Raw genomic sequence first — 15111 nt, 5'->3', positions numbered from 1 at the left:
ACCTTGTGTGAACAAAGCGCTTTGTAGGTCTTAGTGGCCCTGGGTGGGGAAGCCCTTCGGAGAGGGCCTCCAGGTCTGCTGTGAGTGGGGAAAGGCAGAATTTCTGGAAAAAAGGAAGGAGATGAAGTTAAGGAAGAAAACCGATCCCACAAATCTTTGATGAGGTGCGGGGTCTCCACGGCAACCTGCCCAGGGCTGAGAACTGCGGAGGCCGGAGATGCACCGTTGCTGTGGAAACCACATCCTAGAAACCCACCGGTATTGGTCCCTGTTTGCCTTTGCAGAAGAGCACTGGGGGAAAGGGGGGCTAGACCTGCTGGGTTGGGTCCGTCAGGGGGAACTAGGAGGAGGGAGAGAGCAAGGGAGTGAGCACAGAAGGAGAGGAGGAGGAGAGGAGGCCCAGGAGAGGCCACAGGGAGCGGGGAGGAGAGAGAGAGTGGGAGACAGGAGGAAGGAGGAGGGACAGGACAGCACCAGGAACCCGGCAGCCTCTCTCAGGGGGATCCTGAGTTCTCTGGGCTTTGGCCAGGGGAGACGGAGCCCCGTGGGCTCAGTGTGGGCATGTGCCAGCGAGCGGGGTGAAGAGGCCTGAGCTGGGGCCCAGGCTGAGTCTCATGCCAGTTAGAGCCACGGCACCCACCTGTCCTCACCACTTTCATCCTGCCATGATTCCAGATGTGCAAGTGCAGCACATCCTGAGTGCCTGTTCACTGACCACAGAACAGCCCCCTGAAGGTTCTGAAACCGGAGGAACATAATTTGGGGCTACCAGTCCTCCTTGTGACCCACGGTGCCCAAAGCACAAGGGTTCCAGAGCGAAGGCAATTGGAAGCTGGGCCCCAAAGCCGGCCTCTTGCCCAAACTCCCAGACTAGGTTGGGTTCCTTTCTGGGAGCTCACAGCCACTGGGTGCCTAGCGCCACCTGCTGGTGACCATTGGAAGCACGGCGGCGGATCCGAGTGTGTCCTCCAGCGTGGAGTCTCCAGGACCCCTTCAAGTGTCAAACGGGGACACTCCTCCAAACCCCACTCAGGTGGCCTTCGAGCCAGACGAACTCTTCAGTCCCGTGAGCCTCTGAACTCATTCAGCACGTGATCTTGGCCAGTCAGTTCCCTTTATAGCTTGGAAATTCTCTGATTCCCTGGCTCAAGTTAGAATTTAGTTCCTCCCTGAGTGCCTCAGTGGCTCAGTCAGTTAAGCGTCTGACTTCAGTTCAGGTTGTGGTCTCATGATTCCTGGATTCAGGCCCTGCTTGGGATTCTCTCTCTCTCTCTCTCTCTCTCTCTCTCTCTCTCTCTCTCCCCTCTCTCAGCCCATCCCCCACTCTCTCTCTCTCTCAAAATAAATAAGCTAAAAAATATAGAATTTAGTTCCTCCTTGGAGTATTTTGTTGGGTCTGAGGGGTGAGACTAGAACTTCCCCCAGCATCCCTCAGGACTGCTCCTTGGGCTGGGGGTTCTATAAGGCCCTCCTGGTTCAAGGGCAGCCTGGCCCAGAGGGTGCACCTGCTTCTTCGCGGGCAAGCTCCACCAAGAGGGAGGCAAAGCTGAAGCACCAGCACAGTGGCCACCAGGGCCCCACCTGCCTCTCCTCCATGGTCTGAAAAGAGCCTGGGGCTATAATGGCTCCTAGAAATGTGCTAGGGAAGGAGAAGTGAGGACCCAAAGTTCCATTTGACGCCGGCACCCTCTACGTCTGCACCCTGAGGATTCCTCTATTTCCTACAGGACAGACGCCATGTTGAGTGGCGTGGATATGAGTGGATATGCTTCCTGAGTACTGTGACTGCATTCACAACCGCTGAGTCTGCTCACACTGGAGAGAGCTGGCCAGGACTGTGGGAGAGGGGGTCTGAAGTGGACTGCGGGCACCTGCTGGCCAAGAAAGGCAGGACGTGAACGAATAGAGGCTTTGAGTCAGGACGGCCAAGTTCCAGTCCGAGCTTTCCCACGTAGCAGACCCGTGATCTTGTGCCGTGTTCCCATTTGCTAATTAGAGATGACAGCAGTATCCGCCTCTTGGGGTTGTGAGGGGGATTAAACGAGATAAAACATACGAAGCCCTTAGCACCGAGCCTGGCCTGTGGCGGCACTCATCATCCACTCAATTCAGAAGACTCTGGATTTGGGTCAGGCTAACGTCAGTTCGTTGTAATACCAAGAACATGCACAACGTGTTCCTCCCATCAATGACTATTTCTTGAGCATCTACTATTGGGCCAGGCACTGTGCTTGACAGTGGGTCTAGAGCAATAAAGAAGACAGATACAATGCCAGACTTCATGAAGCTGGTGAAAGGCAAAGGAAAGTGCTGGGTTAGCATCAAACAAACAATGATGCAAAGAATGAATCACTCTCCATTTTGAATAGGAAGCCATGGTGCCAAGGGGAGCACGTGACTAGGGAGCTCACCAAATCTTGGTGGTTAGGGATGATTAAACTTTGCTTATTCCTCCTTCCTGTTGACTGGAATGAGGACATGATAGCTAGAGCTTAGCAGCCATTTTGGGCCATGAGGCAGAGCTGCTGGATAAGAGGGGCCTGCATCCCTGATGACTGTGTCAAAGTGCTGCACCCCTTATGTGGCCTACACCTGACTTCTTTATCATTTCCTTGAGGGAAAAAAATGACTTTTATCTTCTTTAAGCATGGTAGTGTTTTAGTGCTTTCTGTCCTTGTCTTCAAAAAGCTTTGACCCACCAGGCCAGAGTTAGTAATGAACATGCTGCCTCCTAATTAGACTATAAGATTCATGGGGCAGAGGGAGAACAGAGACGAGCAAGCGCTCTCCTCATAGCAGGGAAACTCGGAGCCATTTGTAGCATTCGTGTGAGTGGGAAGGATGTGGCAGAAGAATCATCAGACAGAAAAATTCAGGTGGAGGGGCGCCTGGGCGACTCAGTCGGTTAAGCCTCCGACTTCGGCTCAGATCATGATCTCATGTTCGTGGGTTCGAGCCCTGCATGAGGCTCTGTACGGACAGCTCAGAGCCTGGAGCCTGCTTCGGATTCTGTGTCTCCCTCTCTCTCTGCCCCACCCCCTCTCATGCTCTGTCTCTGTCTCAAAAATAAGTAAAACATTTAAAAAAAAAGATGAGGTGGATATAAATCTGGGGCAAGAAGCAGGTATCATTCCCAGAGATGCCGGGTGGGAGGGGGGGGCAGAGCTAAAGAAGGATGGACCAAGAGAGGCTCAGAAGCCAAAGGGGCAGAACCTAGCAGAGTAAGAGCTGAAGGACTTGAACCCAGGGAGAGAACTGACCTCCAAAGCAAAGTGCTTTAAGTGAGAGGTCCTTGGGGATGGCTTCAAGGGGGCCCTGACTTTGAGTGTGAGGTCAAGGGCAGACCCAGGACAGGGGCAGCAGTGAGGCCTGGCTTAGCTCCTGCTGTGTCCCTTGCTAGCTGAGTGAGTTCAGGTTAAGCTTCCTGGCCTGAGTTTCAGTTTTCCCATAAAACAATTAAAATAGATGGAATAATAGGTATGAAATCTTGCACACGCCGGTACACGGTAGGTGCCCAGTCTACTGTAATAATGGCCAACAAATTTTGGGTGCCGTGGTGGATAGGCGTTTCAGGGGGGCCTGTGATCTCAGTTCCCTGATGTTTGTGCTTTTCTGGGATCCTCTCCCCTTGAGTGTGGATGGGAACTGTGTGGCTGGGAACTTGTTTCTAACCAAGAAAATGTGGCAACGGTGACGGGATGTCACTCCTATGATTATATTACATTATATAAGACTCAGTCTTGCTCATGGACTCCTCTCTGGTCTCTCTCCACTACTGGCTCTAAAGGAAAACCTGCCCTGGGGCTCCTGGGTGGCTCAGTCTGTTGAACATATGACTCTGACTTCGGCTCAGGTCATGATCTCATGGTTCGTGAGTTCGGGCCCCGCATGGAGCTCTGTGCTGACAGCTCAGAGCCTGGAGCCTGCTTCGGATTCCGTGTCTCTCTCTCTGCCCCTCCCCTGCTCACACTCTGTCTCTCTCTCTCTCTCTCAAAAAATAAACAAATCTTTAAAAAAAATACATATGTGTTCTTTTAAGCTACTAAGTTTTCGGTAATTTGTCCCACAGCACAGAAAGTAGATATAGATGCTGTATATAGAATATTTTATGCAATATTTAAAAAAATATTTTAATGTTTATTTACTTTTGAGACAGTGAGAGACAGAGCATGAGCAGGGGAGGGGCAGAGAGAGAGGGAGACACAGAATGTGAAGCAGGCTACAGGCTCTGAGCTGTCAGCACAGAGCCTGATGTGGGGCTCCAACCCACGAACTGTGAGATCATGACCTGATCCCAAGTCAGACACTTAACTGACTGAGCCACCCAGGTGCCCCTATTTTATGCAGTATTAAAGAAATATGTCACTTCACTCCTGTCTGGAAGTCAGCCCTAAGAGGAAGAATTATTACCCCCATTTGTAGAGGGAAAACTGTGGCTTGGGGCCAAATCGCCTGAGGCCCCACAATGGCTGGAGGGGAGGGATACAGGCTGGAGGGAGGGGCAGGGACATTAGGCTTAGCCGGCCCTGCGCCTGCGCTGTGTAGCCGGTGAAGGCCTTTGGGAGAGTGTGCTCTGCGGGTCGCTGCAGGTCCCTCCCCCCCATTACCTATGACTCAGCCGTTACACACGGTTCTGTCAGCCCCCCTGCCAGGCTCCTGAGGGCATGTGAGTCTCCAGCCCACAAAACTAAGGCCATGGGAGGTAGAGCCCTGTGTCTCCAAGAACTTGAGAGCAAAGGGCAAGAGCCTAACTCTCCTGGGAAGGAAGGTAGGGAAGGAGGCAGGGGGCACTCTCCAGGGGCAGTGCTGCACTCCTTCCCGGGCTGCGAGGCCACAGCGCATCACTTCCACGAGATCCATATAGTCCAGGGTCACCGCACCCTCTGGAGCTCAGGCCCGGGCCTGGTCTGATGGCCCCACACCACGCAGAACAGAGGAGGGACAGGAACGCACCAGGACCCCAGCCTTACAGGGGACCCCCCAGCTCCTGGAGCAGGGGTAGGTAAGGGGGCTAGGGGAGACCTCATGTGAGGGTCTCCACAGGTCACTATTTAAGAGAAAGGCTAGAGATGCGGGCAGACGTCACAGCAAGCCCTGGGGCGCTAACTTGGACTTCATTTACACTCTCAGCCTGCTTCTTTCGTTTTCTCTTCCTCCCGCCCTCCCTCCGGCCTCCTTTCCTTAGCTCCTCCCTCCCTCTTGTACCCTGTGTGCTGGGGCAGAAGTGCCTGCACTTATAACCTGAGAATTAGGCCCGTGCACACAGGTGACATGTTCCCTCGAGCCCCACCTGGAAGTAACAGGATCCACATTTGAGTCACTTCGTCAGAAAGAGGCAGGTTCTCGACATTAGCTGAGCTCAAAGCCGCAGAGAAATGCCCACCCTGGGTAGCTGAGAGCTCCAGCCCAGGCCAGAGCCTGACAAGGAAATTTCTTAACTGTGTTATACTGGCAAGCAGCCACCCGGGAAAATGTTTTTGATTTTTTTTCTCCCAGAATTTCAAGAGCAGTTACATTTTAAATATTCTTGGCTTAGGGTAGCTAATTGTCACTAACACACGCTGCAGGGAGTGATGTGATCGTGGCTCGCTGTGCTGCGTCCAGGGACTGTGTACACATCTGCCACCTGGACCTCACAGCCAGCCTGGATGGCACCTTATTCCCATTTCACAGATGAGGCAACTGAGGCATGGTAAGTGACTTGCCCACAGACACACAGCCAGCAAGTGGGGGGTCTGACTGCACTGCTCTGTGCTTCCTGTGAAAAAGACAAGCACTAGGCAAGGGACACTGTGTCCTGAATGACAGCTAGCTCACAATATCATGTTAATTGAAGGAACTAGGCTAAGTGAAAATAAGTATGTGTTGGTGGGCTGGCAGCCCCCAAACTAGAGAGGGCCCAGCTTTAGACAATGAGTGGGCCCCTCCCTCTGTGAAGACAGCAAGCAGGGATGAAGAAATAATGGAGAGTAAACCTTCTTCCACCTCCCACCCTGGATGCTCAAATACCAGGAAGTCAGCTTCCCGACAGAGCCTCTTCCGGACAGAGCCTCTTCCCGGGGCCTCAGTCTCCCTCCTCCTGCCCCCAGGCTGAAGGCTCCTGCCTGGATCTGGACATTTGAGTTGCTTTAACCTCTGGTTCGCCATCTGTGCAAAGGGGATGACATTTATTTTTCTTTGTTTGGGGTAGGATGAAATGAGATGAGGTTCTTGGCATAGTGCTTAGCCCAACAGGAGACCATAATAAATGAGTTCCAGTGGAATTGCATGCTTCCGCCACCAGACGCCTGAGTTCTTCCAATCACTGACATATAAGGTACTGATAAGCCTGGGGTGGTTGAGGTGAAGGGTCATCTGGTCCAGAGCGAGCATGATTTGGTGCAACGTGGTATTACAGAGGTTGTGCTCCTGCACAAACTCTCCACCAGGTGGCGCCATGGGACAAAATTCACAGCTCTTTTGAGCTCAAACCTGCACATGCTGGGGTTTCCACGATCTTCCTGCACAAGGGGAATGGAAACGTATTCCCCAGGCTAAAGAAAGCCTGGGGCTGTATCACTCTTCATGGCTTTCCTCAATGTCCTGAATCTAAATCTGCCTAAAATATGGAGCGGGACGGGGGCTGGGAAGGGAACAGGGGAGGATGGGGGTACAGACCGTGATGCTGGCAATCCCGAGCCATGTCAGCAGCAACGACAAACACCATGCCTTCTCGCTGAGCCAGAAAAAGCCAGATGAAGACAGGAAAGGCATCATAGCCTACTGCAAAGGGAACTAAGAAAATCAATTGAGTGGGACTCCAGAGGCTATTCCTGCCTTGACTTCTCCCGGCACACAAGAGACGCTCCCTGAATGTTTGCTGAACTGACCTGGGACCTGGGACTAAGTTCAAACCACCCAAGGGGCTTGACCCCTCGGGCTTTGGAGAAGCCCTAATGCCATTTCTCTCAGGGGCCCCACAATTCAAAGAAGCAGCCCCATGGAGTGGTTCAGGGTCAGAGCTATAAAGCCCTTGGGGGTCAGTTTTGTCAACCCCTTAGGGTGCAAATGACTTCATGGAGGCCAAAGAGGCTCACCAACTGACCCAAATACCAAAACACTACAGAATTAAGAAGTTGTCTGTGCATTAATTAAGAAATGTGCCCAGTCCAGGATATACTGTTAAGTAAAAAAGTGAGAGAAGATATGTGTCTAGTTTTCCATTATTTGTATTTTTTAAAAGAGAAAATTAGTATATTTGTGATGCTTATATTTGTATAAATGAATTCTGGAAGGATTGAAAGGACATTAAGAACAGTAGTCATGGGGTGGAAGGGGATAGAAGAATGGATGGAAGAAAGGGGGGAGAGGGGCAGGGAGGAAGGATGGAAGGGAGGGAGGGAAGATGGATGGAAGAAAGGGTGGAAGGAAGGATGCAAGGGAAGAAGGTTAGAAGGAAGAATGGATGGATGGATGGATGGATGGATGGATGGATGGATGGATGAAAGGAAGGAAAGATGGAAGGAAGGAACGAATGAATGAAGGAGGGAAGGAAGGAAGTAGGGAAGGAAGGAAGGAAGGAAGGAAGGAAGGAGGGAGGGAAGGAAGGAAGGAGGGAAGGAAGGAGGGAGGGAAGGAGGGAGGGAAGGAAGGAAGGAAGGAGAGAGGGAAGGAGGAAGGGAAGGAAGGAGGGAGGGAAGGAAGGAAGGAGGGAGGGAAGGAAGGAGGGAGAGAAGGGAGGAGTGATGGATGGACGGGACAGAAGAGGGAGCTGAGACTTTCTTCTGCATACAGTTGTACACTGCTTGATCTTTAAACTTGCAAAGTATGAACTTTCAAAGACACACCTTTAAAAACAGCTTGCTCACAATCATGCAGTATTTCCCACAGTCATAGGATGCTCTTACCTGACAGTGTCTGAGTGATTTGGGCGAGTATGCAAGATGACTAACAGTTCACAAACAGCACCAAATCATAAAATGAAAAAGCCCTTTCCTCTTCATTTCTCTTCAGTCTTTGGTCTCCAGCGAGGAGAACTTCTCAGTGAGATGCTAATAGGTCCTTAACACTCTCTAAATCCTGGTGAACGGCCTTTTCAACCAAGAAAGCAGCCGTCAGGCTCAGAGCCTTGGCCCAAAGCAGTGGCTAGCTAAAATGGAATCATGTTATTTTCTCTACACTGAATTTACTTGTTTATAGTAGATATTTCTACTATGAGTGGCAAGTAATGCTGGCTCTCAATTTACAGTAGTAATATGAGGCTTCCTTTTCAAAGAGGTTTAAGTAAAATGTGAGTTGCTCTAAACAAAAATATTAAGTAAGCCCTAATGCCATTGTTTTGTGCTAACCTTGTGCCAGAAACTGCTAAGTGCTTCTGCATGAATTAATACTTAATCCTCCTGCCCCTGTGAGGTGCAGAGGAGGACAGAGGGGCAGAGAGTGTATGGAGGTGTCCAAGGTCACTGGTAAACTGGGATGGAGCTGAGAATGTGAACTTAAGCATTCAGCCTCCCGCAGGGCGTCCCCCCCCCATTCCACCCCAGCCCCAGAGGGACCAGGGTTGGTGGTCCATCGAATGCAGCCCAGCCCTCCTCCCTCCAGCCCAGAGCCCAGCCCACCCAGCAGTTGAGGAAGCTGCCCTAAAGGCTCAGGCTTCATTTTAGACAACTTTCTCTTCCTCTTCCCGAACTCTGGTCCCAAAAGCCAAATGGTTTCAGCTCTTGCCCATCCCCAAACCTAAGGCACGCGTGCACTCTTTCTCACTTGCTCTCACTCTCTCTCTCTCTCTCTCACACACACACACACACACACACACACACACACACACACACATGTGCACGCATGCGCACACACACACTGCAGTTCCATCCAAGTGCTCAATCTGCTTCTTGAACTTTCTCTTGCGGCTCCTTTAGGCCCTGGGCCCAAGGAAGGGTAAGCTTTGCCTCCCCCACGGCCGTGCCCTGCTGGATAAGCTGCAGGCTTCTCTCTCCATCATGTTTTGGCAGCAAAGCCCTCGGTACTCCCTCCCCCACCCTCACCAACCCTGCACAGCCCTTCTGGGACCCCTCGTGAGGTAATCGGATTTCTCCCCTTGTCAGTTTGCAATGAAAATGTCATGCCTTCAGGAATGCAGGGAAGAGGGCTACACCCCTATTAGGGACGGCTGCCCAGAGCTGGCAGGCTACGGAGGCCACCCAGACAGACAGCTGCGGCCAACGTCCTCGCACCCTCCCTGCACCCTCTGCCCTCCAAGAGCCGATCTGGTGGTCACAGCGGGTCCCAGTAGGTAGAGAGGCCTGCACCTGTCAGGTCTCCCTCCTCTCTGAGTGGCCGAGGTGGCTCCCTTCCTCTCTCTGGGCGGCAGCCACCCTCTGCAGATCAGGGGCTCTACCATCCCTCTCTTCCCAACCCTTGCCCCCTGCGTCAAAATCGTCAAAATCATCTGCTTTGTAAGAGGCAGACTCTGGGCGGCTTCCCTCAGCATGTTGGGTGAGGTCTGGGAATCTGCCTGCATAACACATCCCTGGGATTCTGACATCAGCCAAAGGTGAAATGGAGGAACAGGGCCTTGGTTTGATCCTCACTCCTCCTGGCTCACCAGGAGTGAGCAACTTTAAATGCTCCCTGGTGTGCTGAGCTGGGAAGTAAAAGGGACAGTGGTAGTGCCTGAGTTATAGCGCTGGGGGACAAATGAATGACGTCCAGGGCTCACACGCCATCAGGGACACAGCAATCAAATCACCCCGTCCCCACAGAAGCAGCTGTACCTCTCTGATGGGCAGGCAGGGGCAAGAGTGGTCTTCACAGCCCAGCACTACCCCAGCTGGGGGTCCCAGGTGCCTGTCACCTTGAGGCCAAAGCCTAAGCACAGCAGCTGAGATCCGAGGCGCAGCCTCTGTGGAGGAAGTGTGGGGGTGGCTGCAGCCCCTTCTTTCTATGCTCCCCCCCTCGTCCAACATGCAAGGGTGAACCTGAGGCCCCGAGAGGCAGGAGGGACCCTGATCATCATTGTCTCCTTAGAGTTAAGGAACAAGGCTGTAGAAAGGCTGAGTGAACTGTCCAAGTCATGGACCCACAGAGCAGAGCAGGGCCTACAAAGACAGGCTTCCTCTGGGGCTGCCTGGCCTGGGTGGGGGTAGCCTTCCCTGCCTGCAAGGTCAGGCACCCAAGGGCAGAGGCTCTGACCGCCACCGGGCTTCTTCCTCAGCTCAGAGCCAGAGCCCCAGATCAGGGACAGTTGCCAAAGGGCTGGGTTCTGGTCCCAACCCCAGAGAACCGGGAGCCAACGGAGGGCTCCCTGGGGAACCTGGCAAATTGGAGGCATCATCTGGCCCCATCTCAGGCTTGGTATCTCTTGTGGGAAGACAGAAACATGGCCTCCACCTGCAGCCTGGCTAGATGGTGGGGAGAGATGGGGTTTGGAGTGTGAAGGCCTTGGAACTGATGGAAGGAGGGCCCAGAAGCCGGGGAGTCTGGGAGATGGAATGGGGACAGGTGGTCAGAGGCCGGTGGCCCCCCTCATCAGGTAACCCCAACCACGGAGTCAAAATAACTCCACTGTGGGAGGAGCTTCCCTTTCCACAAAGGCGGCAGAGGCCCAGCGAGTCCAAGCAGCGGCTCCCGCGGTGTCGGGGGCAGCTCTCCCCAAGGCAGCCAGGCCGAAAATCCACCCTGACGCAGAGACACAGGGCTTCAAGGATTAGCCCTAGAGATCAGCAGAAACCGTTCCTGAAAATCCGCCCTCAAAGCAGCCCAGTCTGGGGGGTCCTGTCACACAGCAGGCAAGGCAGGGGTGGGCAGCGCCCTCCTCCTCAGACAGAAGGACTGGGAACAAGATGCCCAGTAGCCAAGACCGCCTTCAGCCTCACTCCAAGCCTCACTGGGACCTGCGTCTGGCCACCAGGAGGAAGAGAGAGGCCTCTTCCTTTCACAACTCGGGCCCGCGCTTTCTCCGGGTGTGGGTGAGAGCCCGCCCTGAAGGCCACTCAGACAGGAGGCAGGGAAAAGGCCACCAGACACTCACTGCTACACAGGCGGCAACCCCGGGGGGCACTCTGCCTCTGCATGCCTCCACCTTGTGGGCCAGAGTGGCCCGGGGTACCTGCAGAACACCCCCCCCACCCCCGCCCGCTGCTTTAAGGAGAGAAGCAGAGCAACAGTGAGCAAACTGCCCAGAGGCCAAGGCACACAGGGAAGGTGGGTTGAAAAGGGAAGGGTCAAGAGGTGGGCTCCTAATTCAACCAGAGCCATTCTGTCAGGGCTGGGTTGTGTGTGTTGTTGGACAAGAAACAGAACCTCTTTCCCAAACAACTCACCAGGGACACCAGGCAGACCTAGGAGCCACCTCCCCTGGCCCAGGCCACGGGCCTCCTTTCCCTCTCTGCAACGCCCCCAGGGGCCCAGGCCCTCCCCTCTGCAGCCCATCACAAAGGGAAACCCTGTTCCAACAGCTGCTGAAAATAAAGACATGGAAAACACCCGAGAAAGGAGTCCTGTCCCAACACCACAAAGCTCCTTGGGGAATGTCTGTGATAAAGGCCACCCGCCCCCTCCAGGGCAGCGGTGGGCACGGGGGTGTTTTAGGGGGCAGGGTCCTGTTCTGGGCAGCACAGCAGGCTCTCAGGAGGAGGGACAGAATTGATCTCAATCTCAAACCACCCCCCATCCTCCCCACCTACACCCCATGATGATTTGCTCCACTAGCCCTGGCCTTCAAGAAGCACCTCCCAACCTGCCTTCCTCTCCCCGCTGCCTCCCCAGAAAAATCCTAAAAGGAGGTGAAAAATCTGGTCCCCAAGCAAGGGAAGCCCCCAGGCTCCCCCAGCCTCCCTCTGGCCACCATGGGCCCAGAGTCCTCAGCCACCTGCTGCTACCCTCCCCCTAGTGGGGCCTCCACACAGACCCAGGGCTCACCGGCCAAAACTCAAGGCCTCCCCTCGTGAAGAGCAGGGCACCCTTGCCCCAAGACCTCCTGCTTTTTAAGGAGAGTGAGCCGCCGGAGGGAGGCCCAGTGGCTTCTAGTCAGAGCCCCAGGGCACGGGAGCCTTGCGCCCCAGCTGTCCCCACACCACAGCCTCATCGGGCATTCTGGCCACAGGACTCCACCGCCCACAAGGCCGACATCTCAGAGTCAGCCAGAAGTCATCCAGGCATCAGACAAGGGGCCCTGGCCCACACTTCACCCGGACCCCCCCTAGCCTCTCAAGAAAAGCTTAGAAACCCCAGACTCCACCCCCGCCCCCGGGGTCAACTGCCCACCTCCACCCTGTTCCCAACCCCAGTCACTCCGAACCTCCTTCCTCATGTCTTCCAGATTTACAGGCAGCTGTACAATTATTCACAAATGTCTTTACAGGGATTTCTTTTTAGGTAACTGTATTTATTGAAAACGCCACCACAGTAAGTAGATGCCAATAAGACTTGTCATAAATAAAAGGTAGCCAATTAAAAATATACCATTAAAACAAAACAGAGCTATAAAAGTCTGGAAACTTTTCCCAACGGCCTTAAGCCCAAGGTGTCCTCGCTGGTCACCGGGCAAGTCATTCATGAGGTCCAGGGACATGAGAACATACTGGCACCAAGCTGAGACTTTCTTCTTCGCATGAAAGGACTGGAAGAGACTTGGAAAGGGAATCCCTTTCTTGCTCTGACTTTGTGCTTAACGCAGCCCCCCCTTCCCCCACTTGCTACCTAAAAAACATCCCAGGGAAGGAGGGGATCCGCCCAATCCTTTGGGAATGCAGGACTAGGGGCTTCCAGTGCCTGGTGCTTAAGGTGACGCAAAATCACGTTCTCTGAGTGCACCTTCAAGGCACCATCAGACCCCTCCCCGTGTGCCTGTTCTCCCCCCACCCCCACCCCAGACCCCCAGACTCCCTCTCTGGCATGCCTGCCCCACTGGCTGCCAGAGGTCACCGCTGACTCAGGTGGGACACCAGGTAGACGAGGCCCACCAGCAGGAGGCCCCGCACGCCCAGCATCATGAGCAGGAAGAGGAGCAAGATGGAGGTCACCGGCTCCACCGCGTGGTTGCCCAGATGCCACTGGGGGAAGCCCATGTTCACCAGCTGCCGGTTGAGGTCATTGAAGGGGGACTGAGCGGCACCCAGCCTGGCACCCGCCTGCTGCTGGCGAGGGCCGGACCCCCCTAGAGGGGCACCATGGCCCCTATTGAGAAAGCTCTGGAAGGTGAAGACAGAGAGAGATGAGTGAATGTGGAGAAAGCTTTCCTGGCATCCAAGGGAATCTTCCAGGCTCGCCTCTGCCCTCCCCTCCGGCCCCTGAGGGCCACACCTTCCTTTCTCAGCAATCTCCAGATGCCGCCCACAGGGATGCTAGTCACTGAGTCACGAGCTCTCAGAGCACAGAAAGTGCCCATCTATTTTCCCGTGTCCTGCCAGGGAGGAGGTGCCCGGGCCAGGGAAAAGAGGAAGGGATCCAGGAAGGCTGAACCACAGGGCACAGCTTGTGAGCAGGCATTCAGAACGTGCATTGCTCCTTCCTTTAACACCATCATGATGCGGCCGCGGGCCTACCGTCTCCACCTTCCCCGGTTCCTCTCCCAGCCAGCAGACTCTTAGAGAAAGATGCCGGCTCCAGCAGGGTTAACCAGGCTGAAGGAGAGGCAGCCGTTGGATTCAAGTCTGAGGAGACTTCCAGAAGAGTAAGAGCTGGGGAGGCAGGGGACTGGCTGGGCAATAAATCTGCAATTTTCCCCAAGTCTTGACCCTCGTGTTCCCCAGCCTGGCTCTCTGCAGAGAAGGCTTCAGGCTACAGAGGGTTAATAACTAGTAAGAGAGCTTCTGGGAGCCCAGAGGACAGGAAACCAGCTGCTCCCGGCCACAGCCACGGGCACCAGGCACCTACCTGTCGAGGGGTGTTGCTGCGTGAAGGGACAGTGTTCCTGACTCGAGGGTCATCATCCTGCACGATTTCCCCATTGGCCAAGATCCGCACCATCCTCCCCGGAGGTACGGGTCCCTGCTGGGCTGCACCCTTCCCCAGACCTGAAAGAAACACCTTATCAGAGCTAAAGAGATGCTTGCCCTCAGTGGGAACCACTGGATTCTAGGGGCTCACACTGGTGACCCATGCCCGGCTGGCACTGCGCCTGAGAAATAAATGCAAGTTATTTGACAGACAAAAATCTTTCAGACATGGAGTCCACTGGGAAAACTACCGAAAGGATCCTTGGAGATGGACGTTCTAGGAGCCAGCACTGCCAGCAAGCACAGGGATGAGAGCCCATGCTGTGGCCCAGCAGGCCCTTGTGGGAAGTCCACAAGGCCCATCCCATTACACTTCCCAACAGAAAGGCAGGCACCGCTTAGAGATCCAGAGAGGTCTAGCCGGCCTGCCCAGGACCACTCAGGTAGAGGCCAAACCAGGAACTCTGGCCCTAGGTCCTTCTCTTGGCTCTAAATATGGAGTCCAGGACACCAAGATCCCCGGTGTCCCCACTTCCCATCCGTTAAAAAATGGCCCATTGAGAGTAAATGCCAAGGGCCGGGGGCCTTCTCCCCCAGAAGCACTAGGCCCACTCCGGAGCTACTTGTGGTCCACTGCCCGGCAGCGGAGCAGACCACACTGAAGGCCTCAGGGCCACCAGCGCTGGGGGGAGGGGCAGACCTACCCTGCAGAGGGCACGCCCCTCACCTGACCCTCATCTCTCAGATAACACCGGTCCCTCCCCTGACCACGGGGATGGGGCCAGCCTTCCCAAAATACCGGAGAGGGGACGCCGCTGGGGCTCTGGGTGGCCCCCTCCGCAGAGCCCAAGGGTGTCTGTCCGTGGGCTGGAGGTGGGGGTGGGGTCCTTCCGTGGCTCTCCCCGAGTCTGTGCAAAGGCCATTTTCTCTGAGAGGAGCCACAGTTTTCACCTCAATTCTGAAAAGCACTTGTGACACACGCGCCAGAGGGGGTTAGGAGCCCCTGTCCTGCTGCCCTTGGCCCAGAGCCTGTGACAGGTGGGTCCCCCTTCCGAAGCCCGTGGGGTCCCTGGAGAAGCCCAAGCGGGTCACGGAGCTCCGCAGTCCCTCTGGCTTTGCCACGCCGAGCCCGCTGGGTGGGCGGTGGCCTCGGCTGGCCCTGGGGCACCTGACCCGGGAATTGTAGGGGGGCGATCCC

At 54.8% G+C, this 15111-nt stretch overlaps 1 protein-coding gene across 1 annotated transcript; it reads right to left on the bottom strand.

Annotated features, from left to right (window-relative positions):
• Positions 1-12856: 12856 nt before the first annotated feature.
• Positions 12857-13991, bottom strand: FAM241B (family with sequence similarity 241 member B). Its single transcript, XM_029915407.1, has 2 exons — positions 13852-13991; positions 12857-13166 (listed from the first exon to the last, which is right to left on the bottom strand). The coding sequence occupies exons 1-2, from the start codon at positions 13942-13944 to the stop codon at positions 12897-12899; spliced, it is 363 nt and encodes a 120-aa protein (XP_029771267.1). The 5' UTR covers positions 13945-13991; the 3' UTR covers positions 12857-12896.
• Between the last annotated feature and the right edge of the window lie 1120 nt (positions 13992-15111).

Source organism: Suricata suricatta, chromosome 2, assembly GCF_006229205.1.
Source record: "Suricata suricatta isolate VVHF042 chromosome 2, meerkat_22Aug2017_6uvM2_HiC, whole genome shotgun sequence".
NCBI classification, from domain to species: domain Eukaryota; kingdom Metazoa; phylum Chordata; class Mammalia; order Carnivora; family Herpestidae; genus Suricata; species Suricata suricatta.
The sequence above is the reverse complement of the archived record's forward strand: the minus strand, read 5'-3'. Positions and strand labels throughout refer to the sequence as shown.